The sequence below is a fragment of the Poeciliopsis prolifica genome, unplaced genomic scaffold (assembly GCF_027474105.1).
Source record: "Poeciliopsis prolifica strain line A6 unplaced genomic scaffold, Auburn_PproV2 SCAFFOLD152, whole genome shotgun sequence".
Lineage (NCBI taxonomy): Eukaryota > Metazoa > Chordata > Actinopteri > Cyprinodontiformes > Poeciliidae > Poeciliopsis > Poeciliopsis prolifica.
Window position 1 is genome coordinate 66,358 of NW_026562527.1, and position 23,296 is coordinate 89,653.

The 23,296-nt window shown below is 45.5% G+C and overlaps 1 protein-coding gene across 1 annotated transcript; it reads right to left on the reverse strand.

Moving 5' to 3' along the window:
* Positions 1 to 863: 863 nt before the first annotated feature.
* On the reverse strand, positions 864 to 23,267 carry LOC129355962 (G-protein coupled receptor 39-like). The gene is given in 3 exon segments (XM_055025596.1): positions 864 to 2,002; positions 22,278 to 22,806; positions 22,808 to 23,267. Coding segments are annotated over 3 exon segments (1,239 nt in total). The 5' UTR covers positions 23,033 to 23,267; the 3' UTR covers positions 864 to 1,517.
* Between the last annotated feature and the right edge of the window lie 29 nt (positions 23,268 to 23,296).

The following is a 23,296-nucleotide window of genomic DNA, read 5'->3' on the forward strand; positions in this document are numbered from 1 at the left end:
CAATAAATATTTAACCCTTTAAACTGATTTTACTTTGTTTTATAATTTAAATAAATGTAAATTTTGGTCAAAAAAGAAAACGAAACGACAAAACCAGCTTTTATTTTGATAGTTCACTTCCAATTGTTGCCAAGTGAATTAGCATGTTAGCTTAGCATCAGTCTGTGAGCTAGCTGTGTTTATGAATGAATGAATTCATCCTGTTAAATTAACCCAAATTATTCAGTTTCAGATGAACTTTAAAAATGTCTCCCAATAATCTTTATTATTAACTTTAGTTTGATTTAAAATATTTATTAAAAATGAAAGTCATCTGTAAGCAGGAGGATTTGTCTCTTTAAGATGAAATATGTCTGCAGCGTCGCTGAGATCTGGACAGGAAACAGCAGGGGGAAGTAAATCGATGTGACGCCCCGCTGAGTGAATAATCCAGCAGCCATTGGATCGATGAAGATGAAGCTCATCCTCTTCATCACAGGGAGATGAAGAGCCGAATCGGTTCTGTTTGTTTCAGCTGGAAGGAAAATGAAAACTGGATGAAAAGCAAACGACGTTCAGGATGTTTCAGCTGATCAACACAGGAAGTCTGATTTAGTGACTTCCTGTCTGTGTGAGACCGTTCAGCAGGATTCTCCATCTTAACCGGCAGAAATCTGTAAAACCCAGATGAAAATGATTCATGCTGGAAATAATCCCGTCGGTTCTTTGGAGATTTTCTGGATGACAGATCTGAGTGTCGATGGAGGAAACGCCAAACCTTCTTCTTCTGTGGTTTTCCTCCTTCCTTAAGTCTCAAACCTTAAAACTAAATGTAAGATTGTTTAACTTCAACAAAATCTGATTTTATTATTAAATGAAAAACATTCAGTTTGGTTTTTTTATTTCATATTTTCTCAGTTTATATCAACTCATCTGAAAATTCTTCCTGTTTTCAGTTCCAGCAAATTCAGTTCATTCATGAAATCCTGGTTACCATGGCAACGGGAGGAAAGCAGACTCGTGCAGAAATCTGGGATGTAACGAGCGAAGCTGATTTTATGTTCAACCGGCTTGCCATACAGACACTGGCAGCGGGGCCCTCAGGGCCGGCCCTCAGAGACAGGCGGCCGGGGGCCACGGCACCCTGCAGACCGCAGTGGAGAGGATTTAACTAGGCCACTCAGGAAGTCAGAATGTCAAGGAGACAAATGAAAATAATTTGTGTTATTAAAGATGATTTCTGCCACAATTCAGATAAATATGAACTATTAGAAAATAATGTAATGAAACTGAAGTTCCTGTAAACTTGAGCTGCAGATTCTAGAAAAACTCAACAAATTCAACGCTTCACTGTTTCTGCTGCAGATTTGGACCCGGCTGGACGCCCCCAGCATCACCCCTCCTCCACCGTGTTGGAGGTTTTCTGCTGAATGTGTCCAAACGTTCAGACGTTTTGTGAAGTATAATTTCTTTTGCTCTGACAGTTTTCAGAAACTCTGAAACATGGAACCATCTGATCGCCGGAGCAGCTTCTGGTTTCAGATTTCTGTCTCGGTTCTGGTTTCCGGTCCGGTCTGCTCGCTCAGGCTGACGGCCACCCGGCAGCCGGACGGCGCCGAGTCGCTCTGGAAGGTGGTGAAGGTGGGCGGCGCCCTCTGCTGGCCGCCGCTCCTCCGGCCGAAACGCAGCGATTTCTGGAGCAGCGGCTGCAGCGAGCGCGCGGAGGCGGCGCGGGGTCCCGGCGCGGCGCAGGGGCCCGGCGCGGCGCGGCGGTTAGCGTGCTGGATGGTCAGGCGGCAGCGCAGAACCTGCAGGAACACCTGGCGGAAGTGACGAGACGACAGGTTGTAGAGGAACGGGTTGAGCACGGAGCTCAGGTAGAAGAAGGCGTCGGCCACCAGGTGGAGCCACGCGTAGGTCCAGAAGTACGACAGAGACCAAGACGACTTGGGGACGGCCGCCGTCATCAGGCGCCGCAGCTGGTTGGGAAACCAGCAGAGCATCAGGGAGCCGACGATCAGACCTGGCAACATGGAGGAAACATGTCAACATGGCAACATGTCAACATGGCAACATGTCAACATGGCAACATGTCAACATGGAGGCAACATGTCAACATGTCAACATGGCAACATGTCAACATGGCAACATGTCAACATGGCATCATGTCAACATGTCAACATGTCAACATGGCATCATGTCAACATGGCAACATGTCAACATGGCATCATGTCAACATGGCATCATGTCAACATGGCAACATGTCAACATGTCAACATGTCAACATGGCAACATGTCAACATGGCAACATGTCAACATGGCATCATGTCAACATGGCAACATGTCAACATGTCAACATGTCAACATGGCATCATGTCAACATGGCAACATGTCAACATGTCAACATGTCAACATGGCAACATGTCAACATGTCAACATGTCAACATGGCAACATGTCAACATGGCAACATGTCAACATGTCAACATGTCAACATGGCAACATGTCAACATGTCAACATGTCAACATGGCAACATGTCAACATGGCAACATGTCAACATGGCATCATGTCAACATGGCAACATGTCAACATGTCAACATGTCAACATGGCATCATGTCAACATGGCAACATGTCAACATGTCAACATGTCAACATGGCATCATGTCAACATGGCAACATGTCAACATGGCAACATGTCAACATGGCAACATGTCAACACGTCAACATGGCAACATGGCAACATGTCAACATGTCAACATGGCAACATGGAGGCAACATGTCAACATGTCAACATGGCAACATGTCAACATGTCAACATGTCAACATGTCAACATGTCAACATGGCATCATGTCAACATGTCAACATGGCAACATGTCAACATGTCAACATGGCAACATGTCAACATGTCAACATGTCAACATGGCAACATGTCAACATGGCAACATGTCAACATGGCATCATGTCAACATGGCAACATGTCAACATGTCAACATGTCAACATGGCAACATGTCAACATGGCAACATGGCAACATGTCAACATGGCATCATGTCAACATGGCAACATGTCAACATGTCAACATGTCAACATGGCAACATGTCAACATGGCAACATGTCAACATGTCAACATGTCAACATGGCAACATGTCAACATGGCATCATGTCAACATGGCAACATGTCAACATGTCAACATGTCAACATGGCAACATGTCAACATGGCAACATGTCAACATGGCATCATGTCAACATGGCAACATGTCAACATGTCAACATGTCAACATGGCATCATGTCAACATGGCAACATGTCAACATGTCAACATGTCAACATGTCAACATGTCAACATGGCAACATGTCAACATGGCATCATGTCAACATGGCAACATGTCAACATGTCAACATGTCAACATGGCAACATGTCAACATGGCAACATGTCAACATGGCATCATGTCAACATGGCAACATGTCAACATGTCAACATGTCAACATGGCATCATGTCAACATGGCAACATGTCAACATGTCAACATGTCAACATGGCATCATGTCAACATGGCAACATGTCAACATGGCAACATGTCAACATGGCAACATGTCAACACGTCAACATGGCAACATGGCAACATGTCAACATGTCAACATGGCAACATGGAGGCAACATGTCAACATGTCAACATGGCAACATGTCAACATGTCAACATGTCAACATGTCAACATGTCAACATGGCATCATGTCAACATGGCAACATGTCAACATGGCAACATGTCAACATGTCAACATGTCAACATGGCAACATGGCAACATGTCAACATGTCAACATGGCAACATGTCAACATGGCAACATGTCAACACGTCAACATGGCAACATGTCAACATGGCAACATGTCAACATGGCACATGTCAACATGGCAACATGTCAACATGGCAACATGTCAACATGGCAACACGTCAACATGGCAACATGGCAACATGTCAACACGTCAACATGGCATCATGTCAACATGGCAACATGGCAACACGTCAACATGTCAACATGGCAACATGTCAACATGGCAACATGTCAACATGGCAACATGTCAACATGGCAACATGGAGGCAACATGTCAACACGTCAACATGGCAACATGGAGGCAACATGTCAACACGTCAACATGGCATCATGTCAACATGGCAACATGGCAACACGTCAACATGGCAACATGGCAACCTGTCAACATGGCAACATGTCAACATGGCAACATGTCAACATGGCAACATGTCAACATGGCAACATGGAGGCAACATGTCAACATGGCAACATGGAGGCAACATGTCAACATGGCAACATGTCAACATGGCAACATGTCAACATGGCAACATGGAGGCAACACGTCAACATGGCAACATGTCAACATGGCAACATGTCAACATGTCAACATGGCAACATGTCAACATGGAGGCAACATGTCAACATGGCAACATGGAGGCAACATGTCAACATGGAGGCAACATGTCAACATGGCAACATGTCAACATGTCAACATGGCAACATGGCAACATGTCAACATGGCAACATGGAGGCAACATGGCAACATGTCAACATGGCAACATGGCAACATGTCAACATGGCAACATGTCAACATGGCAACATGTCAACATGGAGGCAACATGTCAACATGGCAACATGTCAACATGGAGGCAACATGTCAACATGTCAACATGGAGGCAACATGTCAACATGTCAACATGGCAACATGTCAACATGTCAACATGTCAACATGTCAACATGGCAACATGTCAACATGGCATCATGTCAACATGGCAACATGTCAACATGTCAACATGTCAACATGGCATCATGTCAACATGGCAACATGTCAACATGGCAACATGTCAACATGGCAACATGTCAACACGTCAACATGGCAACATGGCAACATGTCAACATGTCAACATGGCAACATGGAGGCAACATGTCAACATGTCAACATGGCAACATGTCAACATGTCAACATGTCAACATGTCAACATGTCAACATGGCATCATGTCAACATGGCAACATGTCAACATGGCAACATGTCAACATGTCAACATGTCAACATGGCAACATGGCAACATGTCAACATGTCAACATGGCAACATGTCAACATGGCAACATGTCAACACGTCAACATGGCAACATGTCAACATGGCAACATGTCAACATGGCAACATGTCAACATGGCAACATGTCAACATGGCAACATGTCAACATGGCAACACGTCAACATGGCAACATGGCAACATGTCAACACGTCAACATGGCATCATGTCAACATGGCAACATGGCAACACGTCAACATGTCAACATGGCAACATGTCAACATGGCAACATGTCAACATGGCAACATGTCAACATGGCAACATGTCAACATGGAGGCAACATGTCAACATGGCAACATGGAGGCAACATGTCAACATGTCAACATGGCAACATGGAGGCAACATGTCAACACGTCAACATGGCATCATGTCAACATGGCAACATGGCAACACGTCAACATGGCAACATGGCAACCTGTCAACATGGCAACATGTCAACATGGCAACATGTCAACATGGCAACATGTCAACATGGCAACATGTCAACATGGCAACATGTCAACATGGAGGCAACATGTCAACATGGCAACATGGAGGCAACATGTCAACATGGCAACATGTCAACATGGCAACATGTCAACATGGCAACATGGAGGCAACATGTCAACATGGCAACATGTCAACATGGCAACATGTCAACATGTCAACATGGCAACATGGCAACATGTCAACATGGCAACATGTCAACATGGCAACATGTCAACATGGCAACATGGAGGCAACATGTCAACATTGAGGCAACATGTCAACATGGCAACATGTCAACATGGCAACATGTCAACATGGCAACATGTCAACATGGCAACATGGAGGCAACATGGCAACATGTCAACATGGCAACATGGCAACATGTCAACATGGCAACATGTCAACATGGCAACATGTCAACATGGAGGCAACATGTCAACATGGCAACATGTCAACATGGAGGCAACATGTCAACATGGCAACATGGAGGCAACATGTCAACATGGCAACATGTCAACATGGAGATAACATGTCAACATGGCAACATGTCAACATGTCAACATGGAGATAACATGTCAACATGGCAACATGTCAACATGTCAACATGGAGATAACATGTCAACATGGCAACATGTCAACATGGAGGCAACATGTCAACATGGCAACATGTCAACATGGAGATAACATGTCAACATGGCAACATGTCAACATGTCAACATGTCAACATGTCAACATGGCATCATGTCAACATGGCAACATGTCAACATGGCAACATGTCAACATGGCAACATGTCAACATGTCAACATGGCAACATGTCAACATGTCAACATGGCAACATGGCAACATGTCAACATGTCAACATGGCAACATGTCAACATGGCAACATGTCAACACGTCAACATGGCAACATGTCAACATGGCAACAGGTCAACATGGCAACATGTCAACATGGCAACATGTCAACATGGCAACACGTCAACATGGCAACATGGCAACATGTCAACATGGCAACATGTCAACATGGCAACAGGTCAACATGGCAACATGTCAACATGGCAACATGGCAACACGTCAACATGGCAACATGGCAACATGTCAACATGGCAACATGTCAACATGGCATCATGTCAACATGGCAACATGTCAACATGGCAACATGTCAACATGGCAACATGGCAACACGTCAACATGGCAACATGTCAACATGGCAACATGTCAACACGTCAACATGGCAACATGTCAACATGGCAACATGTCAACATGGCAACATGGCAACATGGCAACATGTCAACATGGCAACATGTCAACATGGCAACATGTCAACAAAGAGGCAACATGGCAACATGTCAACATGGCAACATGTCAACATGGCAACATGTCAACAAAGAGGCAACATGTCAACATGGCAACATGTCAACATGTCAACATGGAGGCAACATGTCAACATGGCAACATGTCAACATGGCAACATGTCAACATGGCAACATGGAGGCAACATGTCAACATGGCAACATGTCAACATGGCAACATGTCAACATGGCAACATGGAGGCAACATGTCAACATGGCAACATGTCAACATGTCAACATGGCAACATGGCAACATGTCAACATGGCAACATGTCAACATGGCAACATGTCAACATGGCAACATGGAGGCAACATGTCAACATGGAGGCAACATGTCAACATGGCAACATGTCAACATGGCAACATGTCAACATGGCAACATGTCAACATGTCAACATGGAGGCAACATGGCAACATGTCAACATGGCAACATGTCAACATGGCAACATGTCAACATGGCAACATATCAACATGGAGGCAACATGTCAACATGGCAACATGGAGGCAACATGTCAACATGGCAACATGTCAACATGGAGATAACATGTCAACATGGCAACATGTCAAGTCAACATGGAGATAACATGTCAACATGGAGGCAACATGTCAACATGTCAACATGGAGATAACATGTCAACATGGCAACATGTCAACATGGAGGCAACATGTCAACATGGCAACATGTCAACATGGCAACATGGAGGAAACATGTCAACATGTCAACATGGAGGCAACATGTCAACATGTCAACATGGCAACATGGAGGAAACATGTCAACATGTCAACATGGAGGCAACATGTCAACATGGAGGCAACATGTCAACATGGCAACATGTCAACATGGAGGCAACATGTCAACATGGAGGCAACATGTCAACATGTCAACATGGCAACATGTCAACATGGAGGCAACATGTCAACATGGCAACATGGAGGCAACATGTCAACATGGCAACATGTCAACATGGAGGCAACATGTCAACATGTCAACGTGGAGGCAACATGTCAACAAAGAGGCAACACGTCAACACGTCAACATGGCAACGTCAACATGTCAACATGGCAACATGTCAACATGTCAACATGGAGGAAACATGTCAACATGTCAACATGGCAACATGGAGGAAACATGTCAACATGGCAACATGTCAACATGGAGGCAACATGTCAACATGGAGGCAACATGTCAACATGTCAACATGGAGGCAACATGTCAACATGGAGGCAACATGTCAACATGTCAACATGGCAACATGTCAACATGGAGGCAACATGTCAACATGGCAACATGTCAACATGTCGATAACATGTCAACATGGCAACATGTCAACATGGCAACATGTCAACATGTCAACATGGAGGCAACATGTCAACATGTCAACATGGAGGCAACATGTCAACATGGCAACATGTCAACATGGAGGCAACATGTCAACATGGCAACATGTCAACATGTCAACATGGAGGCAACATGTCAACATGGCAACATGGAGGAAACATGTCAACATGGCAACATGTCAACATGGCAACATGGAGGAAACATGTCAACATGGCAACATGTCAACATGGCAACATGGAGGCAACACGTCAACATGGCAACATGTCAACAAAGAGGCAACATGGCAACATGGCAACAAGGAGGCAACATGTCAACATGGCAACATGGAGGCAACACGTCAACATGGCAACATGTCAACAAAGAGGCAACATGGCAACAAGGAGGCAACATGTCAACATGGCAACATGTCAACAAAGAGGCAACATGTCAACATGTCAACATGGAGGCAACATGTCAACATGGCAACATGGAGGCAACATGTCAACATGGAGGCAACATGTCAACATGTCAACATGGCAACATGTCAACATGGAGGCAACATGTCAACATGGCAACATGGAGGCAACATGTCAACATGGCAACATGTCAACATGTCAATAACATGTCAACATGGCAACATGTCAACATGGAGATAACATGTCAACATGGCAACATGTCAACATGTCAACATGGAGGCAACATGTCAACATGGCAACATGTCAACATGGCAACATGTCAACATGGAGGCAACATGTCAACATGTCAACATGGCAACATGTCAACATGGAGGCAACATGTCAACATGGCAACATGGAGGCAACATGTCAACATGGCAACATGTCAACATGTCGATAACATGTCAACATGGCAACATGTCAACATGGAGATAACATGTCAACATGGCAACATGTCAACATGGAGATAACATGTCAACATGGCAACATGGCAACATGTCAACATGTCAACATGGAGGCAACATGTCAACATGTCAACATGGAGGCAACATGTCAACATGGCAACATGTCAACATGTCAACATGGAGGCAACATGTCAACATGGCAACATGTCAACATGGAGGCAACATGTCAACATGGCAACATGGAGGAAACATGTCAACATGGCAACATGTCAACATGGCAACATGGAGGAAACATGTCAACATGGCAACATGTCAACATGGCAACATGGAGGCAACACGTCAACATGGCAACATGTCAACAAAGAGGCAACATGGCAACATGGCAACAAGGAGGCAACATGTCAACATGGCAACAAGTCAACATGGCAACATGGAGGCAACACGTCAACATGGCAACATGTCAACAAAGAGGCAACATGGCAACATGTCAACAAGGAGGCAACACGTCAACATGGCAACAAGGAGGCAACATGTCAACATGGCAACATGGAGGCAACACGTCAACATGGCAACATGTCAACAAAGAGGCAACATGGCAACAAGGAGACAACATGTCAACATGTCAACATGGAGGCAACATGTCAACATGGCAACATGGAGGCAACATGTCAACATGGAGGCAACATGTCAACATGGCAACATGTCAACATGCAACATGTCAACATGTCGATAACATGTCAACATGGCAACATGGCAACATGGAGATAACATGTTAACATGGCAACATGTCAACATGGAGGCAACATGTCAACATGTCAACATGGAGGCAACATGTCAACATGGCAACATGTCAACATGGAGGCAACATGTAAACATGTCAACATGGAGGCAACATGTCAACATGGCAACATGTCAACATGGAGGCAACATGTCAACATGGAGGCAACATGTCAACATGGAGATAACATGTCAACATGGCAACATGTCAACATGGAGATATGTCATCATGGCAACATGGCAACATGGAGGAAACATGTCAACATGGCAACATGTCAACATGGCAACAAGGAGGCAACATGTCAACATGGCAACATGTCAACATGGCAACATGTCAACAAAGAGGCAACATGGCAACATGTCAACAAGGAGGCAACATGTCAACATGGCAACAAGGAGGCAACATGGACATGGCAACATGGAGGCAACACGTCAACATGGCAACATGTCAACAAAGAGGCAACATGGCAACATGTCAACAAGGAGGCAACACGTCAACATGGCAACAAGGAGGCAACATGTCAACATGGCAACATGGAGGCAACACGTCAACATGGCAACATGTCAACAAAGAGGCAACATGGCAACAAGGAGGCAACATGTCAACATGGCAACATGGAGGCAACACGTCAACATGGCAACATGTCAACAAAGAGGCAACATGTCAACATGGAGGCAACATGTCAACATGGCAACAAGGAGGCAACACGTCAACATGGCAACATGGCAACATGGCAACAAGGAGGCAACATGTCAACAAGGAGGCAACATGTCAACATGGAGGCAACATGTCAACATGGCAACAAGGAGGCAACACGTCAACATGGCAACATGTCAACAAGGAGGCAACATGGAGGCAACATGTCAACAAAGAGGCAACATGTCAACATGGAGATAAACATGTCAAACATGGCAACATGTCAACATGGAGGCAACATGTCAACATGGCAACATGCAACATGTCAACATGGCAACATGTCAACATGGAGATAACATGTCAACATGGCAACATGTCAACATGGAGGCAACATGTCAACAAAGAGGCAACATGTCAACATGGCAAACATGTCAACATGGAGGCAACATGTCAACATGGCAAACATGTCAACATGTCACCATGGAGGCAACATGTCAACATGTCAACATGGAGTCAACATGTCAACATGGAGGCAACATGTCAACATGGCAAACATGTCAACATGGCAACATGGCAACATGTCAACATGGCATCATGTCAACATGGCAACATGTCAACATGTCAACATGGCAACATGTCAACATGGCAACATGTCAACATGGCAACATGGCACATGTCACATGGCAACATGTCAACATGTCATCATGTCAACATGGCAACATGTCAACATGGCATCATGTCAACATGGCATCATGTCAACATGGCAATGGCAACAAGGAGGCAACATGTCAACAAGGAGGCAACATCAAACATGCAACATGGAGGCAACAGTCAACAAGGAGGCAACACGTCAACATGTCAACATGGAGGCAACATGTCAACATGGCAACATGTCAACATGGCAACATGGCAACAAGGAGGCAACATGTCAACAAGGAGGCAACACGTCAACATGGCAACATGGAGGCAACATGTCAACAAGGAGGCAACACGTCAACATGGCAACATGGAGGCAACATGTCAACAAAGAGGCAACATGGCAACATGGCAACAAGGAGGCAACATGTCAACAAAGAGGCAACATGGCAACATGTCAACAAGGAGGCAACATGGCAACAAGGAGGCAACACGTCAACATGGCAACATGTCAACAAAGAGGCAACATGGCAACATGTCAACATGAAGGCAACATGGCAACATGGAGGCAACATGTCAACATGGCAACAAGGAGCAACACGTCAACATGGCAACATGTCAACAAAGAGGCAACATGGCAACAAGGAGGCAACATGTCAACAAGGAGGCAACACGTCAACATGGCAACATGGAGGCAACATGTCAACAAAGAGGCAACATGGCAACATGGAGGCAACATGTCAACATGGAGGCAACACGTCAACATGGCAACATGGAGGCAACACGTCAACATGGCAACATGTCAACATGGCATGTCAACATGGAGGCAACACGTCAACATGGCAACATGGAGGCAACACGTCAACATGGCAACATGTCAACATGGCAACACGTCAACATGGCATCATGTCACATGGCAACATGGAGGCAACATGTCAACAAAGAGGCAACATGGCAACATGGAGGCAACATGTCAACATGGAGGCAACATGTCAAACAAGGCAACAAGGAGGCAACATGTCAACATGGCAACACGTCAACATGCAACAATGAGGCAACACGTCAACATGGCACACGTCAACATGGCAACAATGAGGCAACACGTAAAATGTCAACATGGAGGCAACACGTCAACATGGCAACAATGAGGCAACATGTCAACATGGCAACATGTCAACATGGCAACAAAGAGGCAACATGGCAACATGGAGGCAACACGTCAACATGGCAACATGTCAACATGGAGGCAACACGTCAACATGGCAACATGTCAACATGGCAACATGGCAACATGGCAACATGGCAACAAGGAGGCAACACGTCAACATGGCAACATGGAGGCAACACGTCAACATGGCAACATGGCAACATGGAGGCAACACGTCAACATGGCAACATGTCAACATGGCAACATGTCAACAAGGCAACACGTCAACATGGCAACATGTCAACAAAGAGGCAACATGGCAACATGTCAACATGGCAACAAGGAGGCAACACGTCAACATGTCAACATGAAGGCAACATGGCAACATGGAGGCAACATGTCAACATGGCAACATGTCAACATGTCAACATGGCAACATGTCAACATGGAGACAACATGTCAACATGGCAACATGTCAACATGTCAACTTGGAGGCAACATGTCAACATGTCAACATGGCAACAAGGAGGCAACACGTCAACATGTCAACATGAAGGCAACATGACAACATGGCAACATGTCAACATGGCAACAGGTCAACATGTCATCATGTCAACATGTCAACATGGCAACATGTCAACATGGCAACATGGCAACATGTCAACATGTCAACATGGCAACATGGAGGCAACATGTCAACATGGAGGCAACATGTCAACATGGCAACATGTCAACATGGCAACATGTCAACATGGCAACATGTCAACATGGCAACATGTCAACATGGCAACATGTCAACATGGCAACATGTCAACATGGCAACATGTCAACATGTCAACATGTCAACATGGAGGCAACATGTCAACATGGCAACATGTCAACATGGAGGCAACATGTCAACATGGAGATAACATGTCAACATGGCAACATGTCAACATGGAGGCAACATGTCAACATGGCAACATGGAGGCAACATGTCAACATGGCAACATGTCAACATGAGATAACATGTCAACATGGCAACATGTCAACATGTCAACATGGAGATAATGTCAACATGGAGGCAACATGTCAACATGTCAACATGGAGATAACATGTCAACATGGCAACATGTCAACATGTCAACATGGAGGCAACATGTCAACATGGCAACATGTCAACATGGAGGCAACATGTCAACATGGCAACATGTCAACATGGAGGCAACATGTCAACATGGCAACATGTCAACATGGAGATAACATGTCAACATGGCAACATGTCAACATGTCAACATGGCAACATGTCAACAAGGAGGCAACATGTCAACATGGCAACATGTCAACATGGAGGCAACATGTCAACATGGCAACATGTCAACATGGCAACATGTCAACATGTCAACATGGAGGCAACATGTCAACATGGCAACATGGCAACATGGAGGAAACATGTCAACATGTCAACATGGAGGCAACATGTCAACATGGAGGCAACATGTCAACATGGCAACATGTCAACATGGCAACATGTCAACATGGAGGCAACATGTCAACATGGAGGCAACATGTCAACATGTCAACATGGCAACATGTCAACATGGAGGCAACATGTCAACATGGCAACATGGAGGCAACATGGCAACATGGCAACATGGCAACAAAGAGGCAACATGGCAACATGTCAACATGGAGGCAACATGGCAACAAGGAGGCAACACGTCAACATGGCAACATGGAGGCAACACGTCAACAAAGAGCAACACGTCAACACGTCAACATGGCAACACGTCAACATGTCAACATGGCAACATGTCAACATGGCAACATGGAGGCAACATGTCAAACATGGCAACATGGAGGAAACATGTCAACATGACAACATGTCAACAAAGAGGCAACATGTCAACATGTCAACATGGAGGCAACATGTCAACATGGAGGCAAATGTCAAAATGTCAACATGTCAACATGGCAACATGTCAACATGGAGGCAACATGTCAACATGGCAACATGTCAACATGGAGATAACATGTCAACATGGCAACATGTCAACATGTCAACATGGAGGCAACATGTCAACATGTCAACATGGAGGCAACATGTCAACATGGCAACATGTCAACATGTCAACATGGAGGCAACATGTCAACATGGCAACATGTCAACATGTCAACATGGAGGCAACATGTCAACATGGCAACATGGAGGCAACATGTCAACATGGCAACATGTCAACATGGCAACATGGAGGAAACATGTCAACATGGCAACATGTCAACATGGCAACATGGAGGCAACATGTCAACATGGCAACATGGCAACATGGCAACATGTCAACATGGCAACATGTCAACATGGCATCATGTCAACATGGCAACATGTCAACATGGCAACATGGCAACATGGCATCATGTCAACATGGCAATGGCAACATGTCAACATGGCAACATGTCAACATGGCAACATGTCAACATGTCAACATGGCAACATGTCAAACATGGCAACATGTCAACATGGCATCATGTCAACATGGCAACATGTCAACATGGCAACAGGTCAACATGTCAACATGTCAACATGGCAACATGTCAACATTGCAACATGTCAACATGGAGGCAACACGTCAACATGGCAACATGTCAACATGTCAACATGGCAACATGTCAACATGGCAACATGTCAACATTGCAACATGGCAACATGTCAACATGGCATCATGTCAACATGTCAACATGTCAACATGGCAACATGTCAACATGGCATCATGTCAACATGGCAACATGTCAACATGGCATCATGTCAACATGGCATCATGTCAACATGGCAAAATGTCAACATGGCATCATGTCAACATGGCATCATGTCAACATGGCAACATGTCAACATGTCAACATGGCAACATGTCAACATGGCAACATGTCAACATGGCATCATGTCAACATGGCAACATGTCAACATGGCAACAGGTCAACATGTCAACATGTCAACATGGCAACATGTCAACATTGCAACATGTCAACATGGAGGCAACACGTCAACATGGCAACATGTCAACATGGCAACATGTCAACATGGCAACATGTCAACATTGCAACATGGCAACATGTCAACAAGGAGGCAACATGTCAACATGGCAACATCAACATGGCAACATGTCAACATGGCAACATGGCAACATGTCAACATGTCAACATGTCAACATGGCAACAAGGAGGCAACACGTCAACATGGCAACATGTCAACAAAGAGGCAACATGGCAACATGGAGGCAACATGTCAACAAGGAGGCAACATGTCAACATGGCAACATGTCAACAAAGAGGCAACATGGCAACATGGAGGCAACATGTCAACATGGCAACATGTCAACATGTCAACAAGGAGGCAACATGTCAACATGGAGGCAACACGTCAACATGGCAACATGGAGGCAACATGTCAACATGGAGGCAACACGTCAACATGGCAACATGTCAACATGGCAACAAAGAGGCAACATGGCAACATGTCAACATGGAGGCAACATGTCAACATGGCAACATGGCAACATGGAGGCAACATGTCAACATGGAGGCAACATGTCAACATGTCAACAAGGAGGCAACATGTCAACAAAGAGGCAACATGGCAACATGGAGGCAACATGTCAACAAGGAGGCAACACGTCAACATGGCAACATGTCAACATGGCAACAAAGAGGCAACATGGCAACATGTCAACAAGGAGGCAACACGTCAACATGGCAACATGGAGGCAACATGTCAACAAAGAGGCAACACGTCAACATGGCAACAAAGAGGCAACATGGCAACAATGAGGCAACATGTCAACATGTCAACATGGCAACATGGAGGCAACATGTCAACATGGCAACATGAGGCAACACGTCAACATGGCAACATGTCAACAATGAGGCAACATGTCAACAATGAGGCAACATGGCAACATGTCAACATGGCAACAAAGAGGCAACATGGCAACATGGAGGCAACACGTCAACATGGCAACAAGGAGGCAACACGTCAACATGGCAACATGTCAACATGGCAACAATGAGGCAACACGTCAACATGGCAACAAGGAGGCAACACGTCAACATGGCAACATGTCAACATGGCAACATGTCAACATGGCAACATGGCAACATGTCAACATGGAGGCAACATGTCAACATGCAACATGTCGACATGGCAACATGGCAACATGGAGGCAACATGTCAACATGGCAACATGTCAACATGGCAACAAGGAGGCACACATCAACATGGCAACATGGAGGCAACATGTCAACATGTCAACATGGAGATAACATGTCAACATGGCAACAAGGAGGCAACACGTCAACATGGCAACAAGGAGGCAACATGTCAACATGGCAACATGTCAACATGGAGGCAACATGTCAACATGGCAACATGTCAACATGGCAACATGTCAACATGGCATCATGTCAACATGGCAACATGTCAACATGTCAACATGGAGGCAACATGTCAACATGGAAAACATGTCAACATGGCAACAGGAGGCAACACGTCAACATGGCAACATGTCAACATGGCATCATGGCATCATGGCAACATGTCAACATGGCAACATGTCAACATGTCAACATGGCATCATGGCAACATGTCAACATGGCAACATGTCAACATGGCATCATGTCAACATGGCAACATGTCAACATGGCAACAGGTCAACATGTCAACATGTCAACATGGCAACATGGCAACATGTCAACATGGCATCATGTCAACATGGCAACATGGCAACATGTCAACATGGCATCATGTCAACATGGCAACATGGCAACATGTCAACATGGCAACATGTCAACATTTCAACATGGCAACATGTCAACATGGCAACATGTCAACATGGAGGCAACACGTCAACATGGCAACATGTCAACATGTCAACATGTCAACATGGCAACATGTCAACATGGAGGCAACACGTCAACATGGCAACATGTCAACATGTCAACATGGCAACATGTCAACATGGCAACATGTCAACATTGCAACATGGCAACATGTCAACATGGAGGCAACACGTCAACATGGCAACATGTCAACATGGCATCATGTCAACATGGCATCATGTCAACATGGCAACATGTCAACATGGCATCATGTCAACATGGCATCATGTCAACATGGCAACATGTCAACATGGCAACATGTCAACATGGCATCATGTCAACATGGCAACATGTCAACATGTCAACATGGCAACATGTCAACATGGCATCATCTCAACATGGCAACATGGCAACATGGCAACAATGAGGCAACACGTCAACATGGCAACATGTCAACATGGCAACAATGAGGCAACATGTCAACATGGCAACATGTCAACATGTCAACATGTCAACATGGCAAACATGTCAACATGGCATCATGTCAACATGGCAACATGTCAACATGGCAACATGTCAACATGGCAACATGGCAACATGTCAACATGGCATCATGTCAACATGGCAACATGTCAACAAGGCAACAATGAGGCAACACGTCAACAAGGCAACATGTCAACATGGCAACAATGAGGCAACACGTCAACATGGCAACATGTCAACATGGCAACATGAGGCAACACGTCAACATGACAACATGTCAACATGGCAACATGTCAACATGGCAACATGTCAACATGGCAACAATGAGGCAACACGTCAACATGTCAACATGGCAACATGTCAACATGGCAACAATGAGGCAACACGTCAACAAGGCAACAAGGAGGCAACACGTCAACATGGCAACATGTCAACATGGCAACAATGAGGCAACACGTCAACATGGCAACATGTCAACATGGCAACAATGAGGCAACACGTCAACATGGCAACAATGAGGCAACACGTCAACATGGCAACATGTCAACATGGCAACAATGAGGCAACACGTCAACAAGGCAACAAGGAGGCAACACGTCAACATGGCAACATGTCAACATGGCATCATGTCAACATGTCAACATGGCATCATGTCAACATGGCATCATGTCAACATGGCAACAAGGAGGCAACACGTCAACATGGCAACATGTCAACATGGCAACAATGAGGCAACATGTCAACATGGCAACATGTCAACATGGCAACAAGGAGGCAACACGTCAACATGGCAACAATGAGGCAACACGTCAACATGGCAACATGTCAACAAGGAGGCAACACGTCAACATGGCAACATGTCAATATGGCAACAATGAGGCAACACGTCAACAAGGCAACAAGGAGGCAACACGTCAACATGGCAACAATGAGGCAACACGTCAACACGTCAACATGGCAACAAGGAGGCAACACGTCAACATGGCAACATGTCAACATGGCAACATGGCAACAAGGAGGCAACAAGTCAACATGGCAACAAGCAACATGGCAACATGTCATCATGTCAACATGTCAACATGGAGGCAACATGTCAACATGTCAACATGGCAACATGTCAACATGGCATCATGTCAACACGTCAACATGGCAACATGTCAACATGGCAACAATGAGGCAACACGTCAACATGGCAACAAGGAGGCAACATGTCAACATGGCAACATGTCAACATGGCAACATGTCAACATGGCAACATGGAGGCAACATGTCAACATGGCAACATGGCATCATGTCAACATGGCATCATGTCAACATGGAGGCAACATGTCAACATGTCAACATGGCAACATGTCAACATGGCATCATGTCAACATGTCAACATGTCAACATGTCAACATGTCAACATGGCAACATGTCACCAAGGAGGCAACATGTCAACATGTCAACATGGCAACATGTCAACATGGCAACATGTCAACATGGCGACATGTCAACATGGCATCATGTCAACATGTCAACATGGAGGCAACATGTCAACATGTCAACATGGCAACATGTCACCAAGGAGGCAACATGTCAACATGTCAACATGGCAACATGTCAACATGTCAACATGGAGGCAACATGTCAACATGTCAACATGGCAACATGTCAACATGGCATCATGTCAACATGTCAACATGGAGGCAACATGTCAACATGTCAACATGGCAACATGTCAACATGGCATCATGTCAACATGTCAACATGGAGGCAACATGTCAACATGGCAACATGTCAACATGGCAACATGTCAACATGGCATCATGTCAACATGTCAACATGGAGGCAACATGTCAACATGTCAACATGGCAACATGTCAACATGGCATCATGTCAACATGTCAACATGTCAACATGGCAACATGTCAACATGTCAACATGGCAACATGTCAACATGGCAACATGTCAACATGGCGACATGTCAACATGGCAACATGTCAACATGGCAACATGTCAACATGGCATCATGTCAACATGGCATCATGTCAACATGGCAACATGTCAACATGGCATCATGTCAACATGGCAACATGTCAACATGGCATCATGTCAACATGGCATCATGTCAACATGGAGGCAACATGTCAACATGGCAACATGGCAACATGTCAACATGTCAACATGTCAACATGGCAACATGTCAACATGGCAACATGGCATCATGTCAACATGGCATCATGTCAACATGGCATCATGTCAACATGTCAACATGGGCAACATGTCAACATGTCAACATGGCAACATGTCAACATGGCATCATGTCAACACGTCAACATGGCAACATGTCAACATGGCAACAATGAGGCAACACGTCAACATGGCAACATGTCAACAAGGAGGCAACATGTCAACATGGCAACATGGCAACATGTCAACATGGCATCATGTCAATGGCATCATGTCAACATGGCAACATGTCAACATGGCAACATGTCAACATGGCATCATGTCAACATGGCAACATGTCAACATGGAGGCAACATGTCAACATGGCAACATGTCAACATGTCAACATGTCAACATGGAGGCGAAATTTGTGAAGTTTTCCTTTATTTTTCTTACAAATGTTTGACTTTTTAAACTCAGATTTTTTTTCTGAGATTAAAATCAAAATTTGAAACTTTTTGCAGCAAATTTTTTAAGAGTAATTGTAAAGATTTATCTGAAAGTTGATCAGGATGAATTTTTTCTTTTAGTGGGATGCCATAAATGTCAATAATAAAACAAAGACATATTTCCTCCGTGGGAAACATAATATCGGCTTCATCAATATTTATGTGGGCATCAATATTCTAGTGCTGGTTATTGGAGTTGCTGTGGCGACCAGCAGCATCAGCGACCCGGCGGCTCGGAGAATCCTCCAACAGAACTTCCTCTGCAACAGGAAGCAGACGCCTGCGCTAGCCGCTGGATTAGCATCGCTGCAGGCTTCCAATAAACAGAGGCAACAGTAATAAAGTCTGAATCAATGATGGATCCAGAAGTTTGTTTGCAGTGAACAGCAGATCTGATGCCGAGGATCAGAGAAAACAATGCTGCTGGTTTCTACAAAATATGCAAAGAAGCGATGAGAGGAAGAATAACTTCCTGTTCTTAACTAATGTTGAATCAGATAGAAACAGAAAATTATCACCATAATTTGAGGAGCAAATTTTTAACTTAATGCTTTTGAATCCTGCAGAAAAATGAATTTAGATGTTAAATGTTTTTAAAGTGAGTAAAACACAACATAAGGGAAGCTAAACATGCAAAGAGTTTCCAAGGATAGAAAGCATCCTGGAGCATTAAGATGAGCTTTTTATTTATAAATTAGCAGGTTGGCTCTCCACCGTTAGCGTCATTTTCCAAAAAGCCCCTTCATTTCAATCTTTGCTCTGAGCGTTTATATATATATCATTTATGTAACTGTAAATGTGATGAAGGATTCCTTCTGCTTGTTTGTATTTCAGATGCAGGTTTCATGTTGTCTGCAGCTTCATTTGCTCCATGTTTCCATGTGAACTCAGTGGAACCAGGCGGCTGTTCCACGCTTCGTTTCCTGTTTTCCTTTCACATCTCGTCTTGGCGCTGATCTGGCCGCCGCCCAGCCGACCGACACAAAGCTCAGAGTCCCTCCACTTCGCTGCTCACAGCCTCTTTATTCTGCAGATTCTTATTAATATTTGATCTGACTTGGAAACTCTGAACACCTGACTGCCTCTGAAAGATATTCCATCTCTGTAGGACTTTTATCTTCCTGTTTAATCCTCAGAAGGATTCGTGGCTCAGTTTAAAACCGTCGTGTCGCCGTCGGACTCGTTGTGATGCAACACAGAACAGCTGGAGCGGTTTGGGCGAAACTCGATTAACGACCAATGAGTGGATTTCTGATCAGCAACATCGATATCAGACGACAGACGATGTCAGCAGCAAACAGCAGAAATCATGTCAAAAACAAGCCTTCAAACAACAAAGGAATTTTGCACCAGTTCACAAAATCAGAAAATAAAAATGATCAAGTAAAAAAAATAGCAACGAATGAAGATTAGCAGAAACTGTTTGGAGTTTCATGAGGTCACTTCCTGCATGAAAACGCTGAGCAGACGTTGGTTCCTTCCTCAGTCTGAAGGCTCCAGTTCCCTAAAACGGCCCATCAGGGCAGCAGCATCACGACCAAGACGAGAACCAACACATGGAAACAAACTGAGGATTCAACCTGCTCAGTCCGTCTGCCTAGTCAAAGTCCGGTTCAGTTGGTGAGGTGTGAACACTAATTGACCTCTGACCTCTGGTCCTCCAGGTCTGAGTTCAGTTTGAATGTGAACGCCAAGCGGACCAGAGAGCGCTCCACAAGCAGGAAGTGGACTACAGCGCAGGGCATTCTGGGTAAATCCAACCTAAGCTAACATGCTAGCCTAGCGCTAGCAGCAGAAATGGCTCCTGGTCCAATGAGATGAAGGCCTGAGGTCAGCAGGTCACATTTTGAGGTCAGGATTTGGATCAGAGACCCTGACATCACATGACTGATAAAACTTTTCTCTCTTTAGTCTCTCCTCCTGACGTCCAGCGGTTGGGACCATAAACCTTCAGCTTCATGTTGATGATCTGAACCTGAATCAGAAACTCACCCAGAAAAATGATGGTTTGCTTCCGGGCCGCCTTGGTGGTTTCGCTCTCGTGCTTTCCGGGCCTTTCGGTCCCGTTGATTCCGCCGTCCGTGGATCCCAGCGGCTTCTTCAGCACCAGGATCATGGCCCGGCACATGAAGGCCACGCAGACCAGCACGATGATGTAGAGGACAAACGCCCCGAAGATGCTGGCCCTGTACATCAGCCAGTGCTCCTTCAGGTTGGTGCAGAAGCTCAGCTGCTCGCCCTGCGTTCCCGTGGCGATCAGCAACGGCAAGGCAACGAGGACGGACACGACCCAGGCGAAGGCGATCAGAACCGAGGTCCGTCTGCCGCTCAGCGCCTTGTAGCGGAACGGGTGGCAGATGGCGACGTAGCGCTCAAAGCTGAGCGTGGCCACGTTGAGGATGGTGGCGTAGCTGCACGCCTCAAACAGGAAGTTGTAGATCTTGCAGGACGCGTTTCCGGACGCGGATCCGAAGGGAACCCAGATGGCGCTGTAGAGCTCCACCGGCATGCCGATGAGCAGAAACCAGCAGGTCGGAGCTGGCCAGGCTCACCATGTGGTCCGTCACGTTCTTCTGCAGGTAGCCGTTTCGCCTCAGCACCTGCGTCACCCGGATGGTCACTGAATTACCCACAATGCCTGCAACCAGCATGAGCGAGTAGAGGAGCGTCATGCAGACCTTGGCGGGATAAGTGGGCTCCAGTTGGCTCCAGTCGATCCCCACATCGGTCTCGTTGCTGTCGCTCATCGCGCAGCGCAGCTGGGATCCGATCCAGGTATCGATTATCTTATCAGCTTCAGGTCACAGTCCCTCTGGACGGAACCGGCGGGCCAGAACCACCGAACCGCACACAGGTTCCTCCACAATAATCCCAACTCACCTAGAGGTTTATCAGTCACTTTTACACTCAGATCCAAAAAAGTTTCAATAAATCTCCAAACTGGACTCTGGTTCTGGTTCTGTCCTGAAGCCCTGTCCGGTCCGGTTCGTCTCTGTCTGGATGAATGGCTT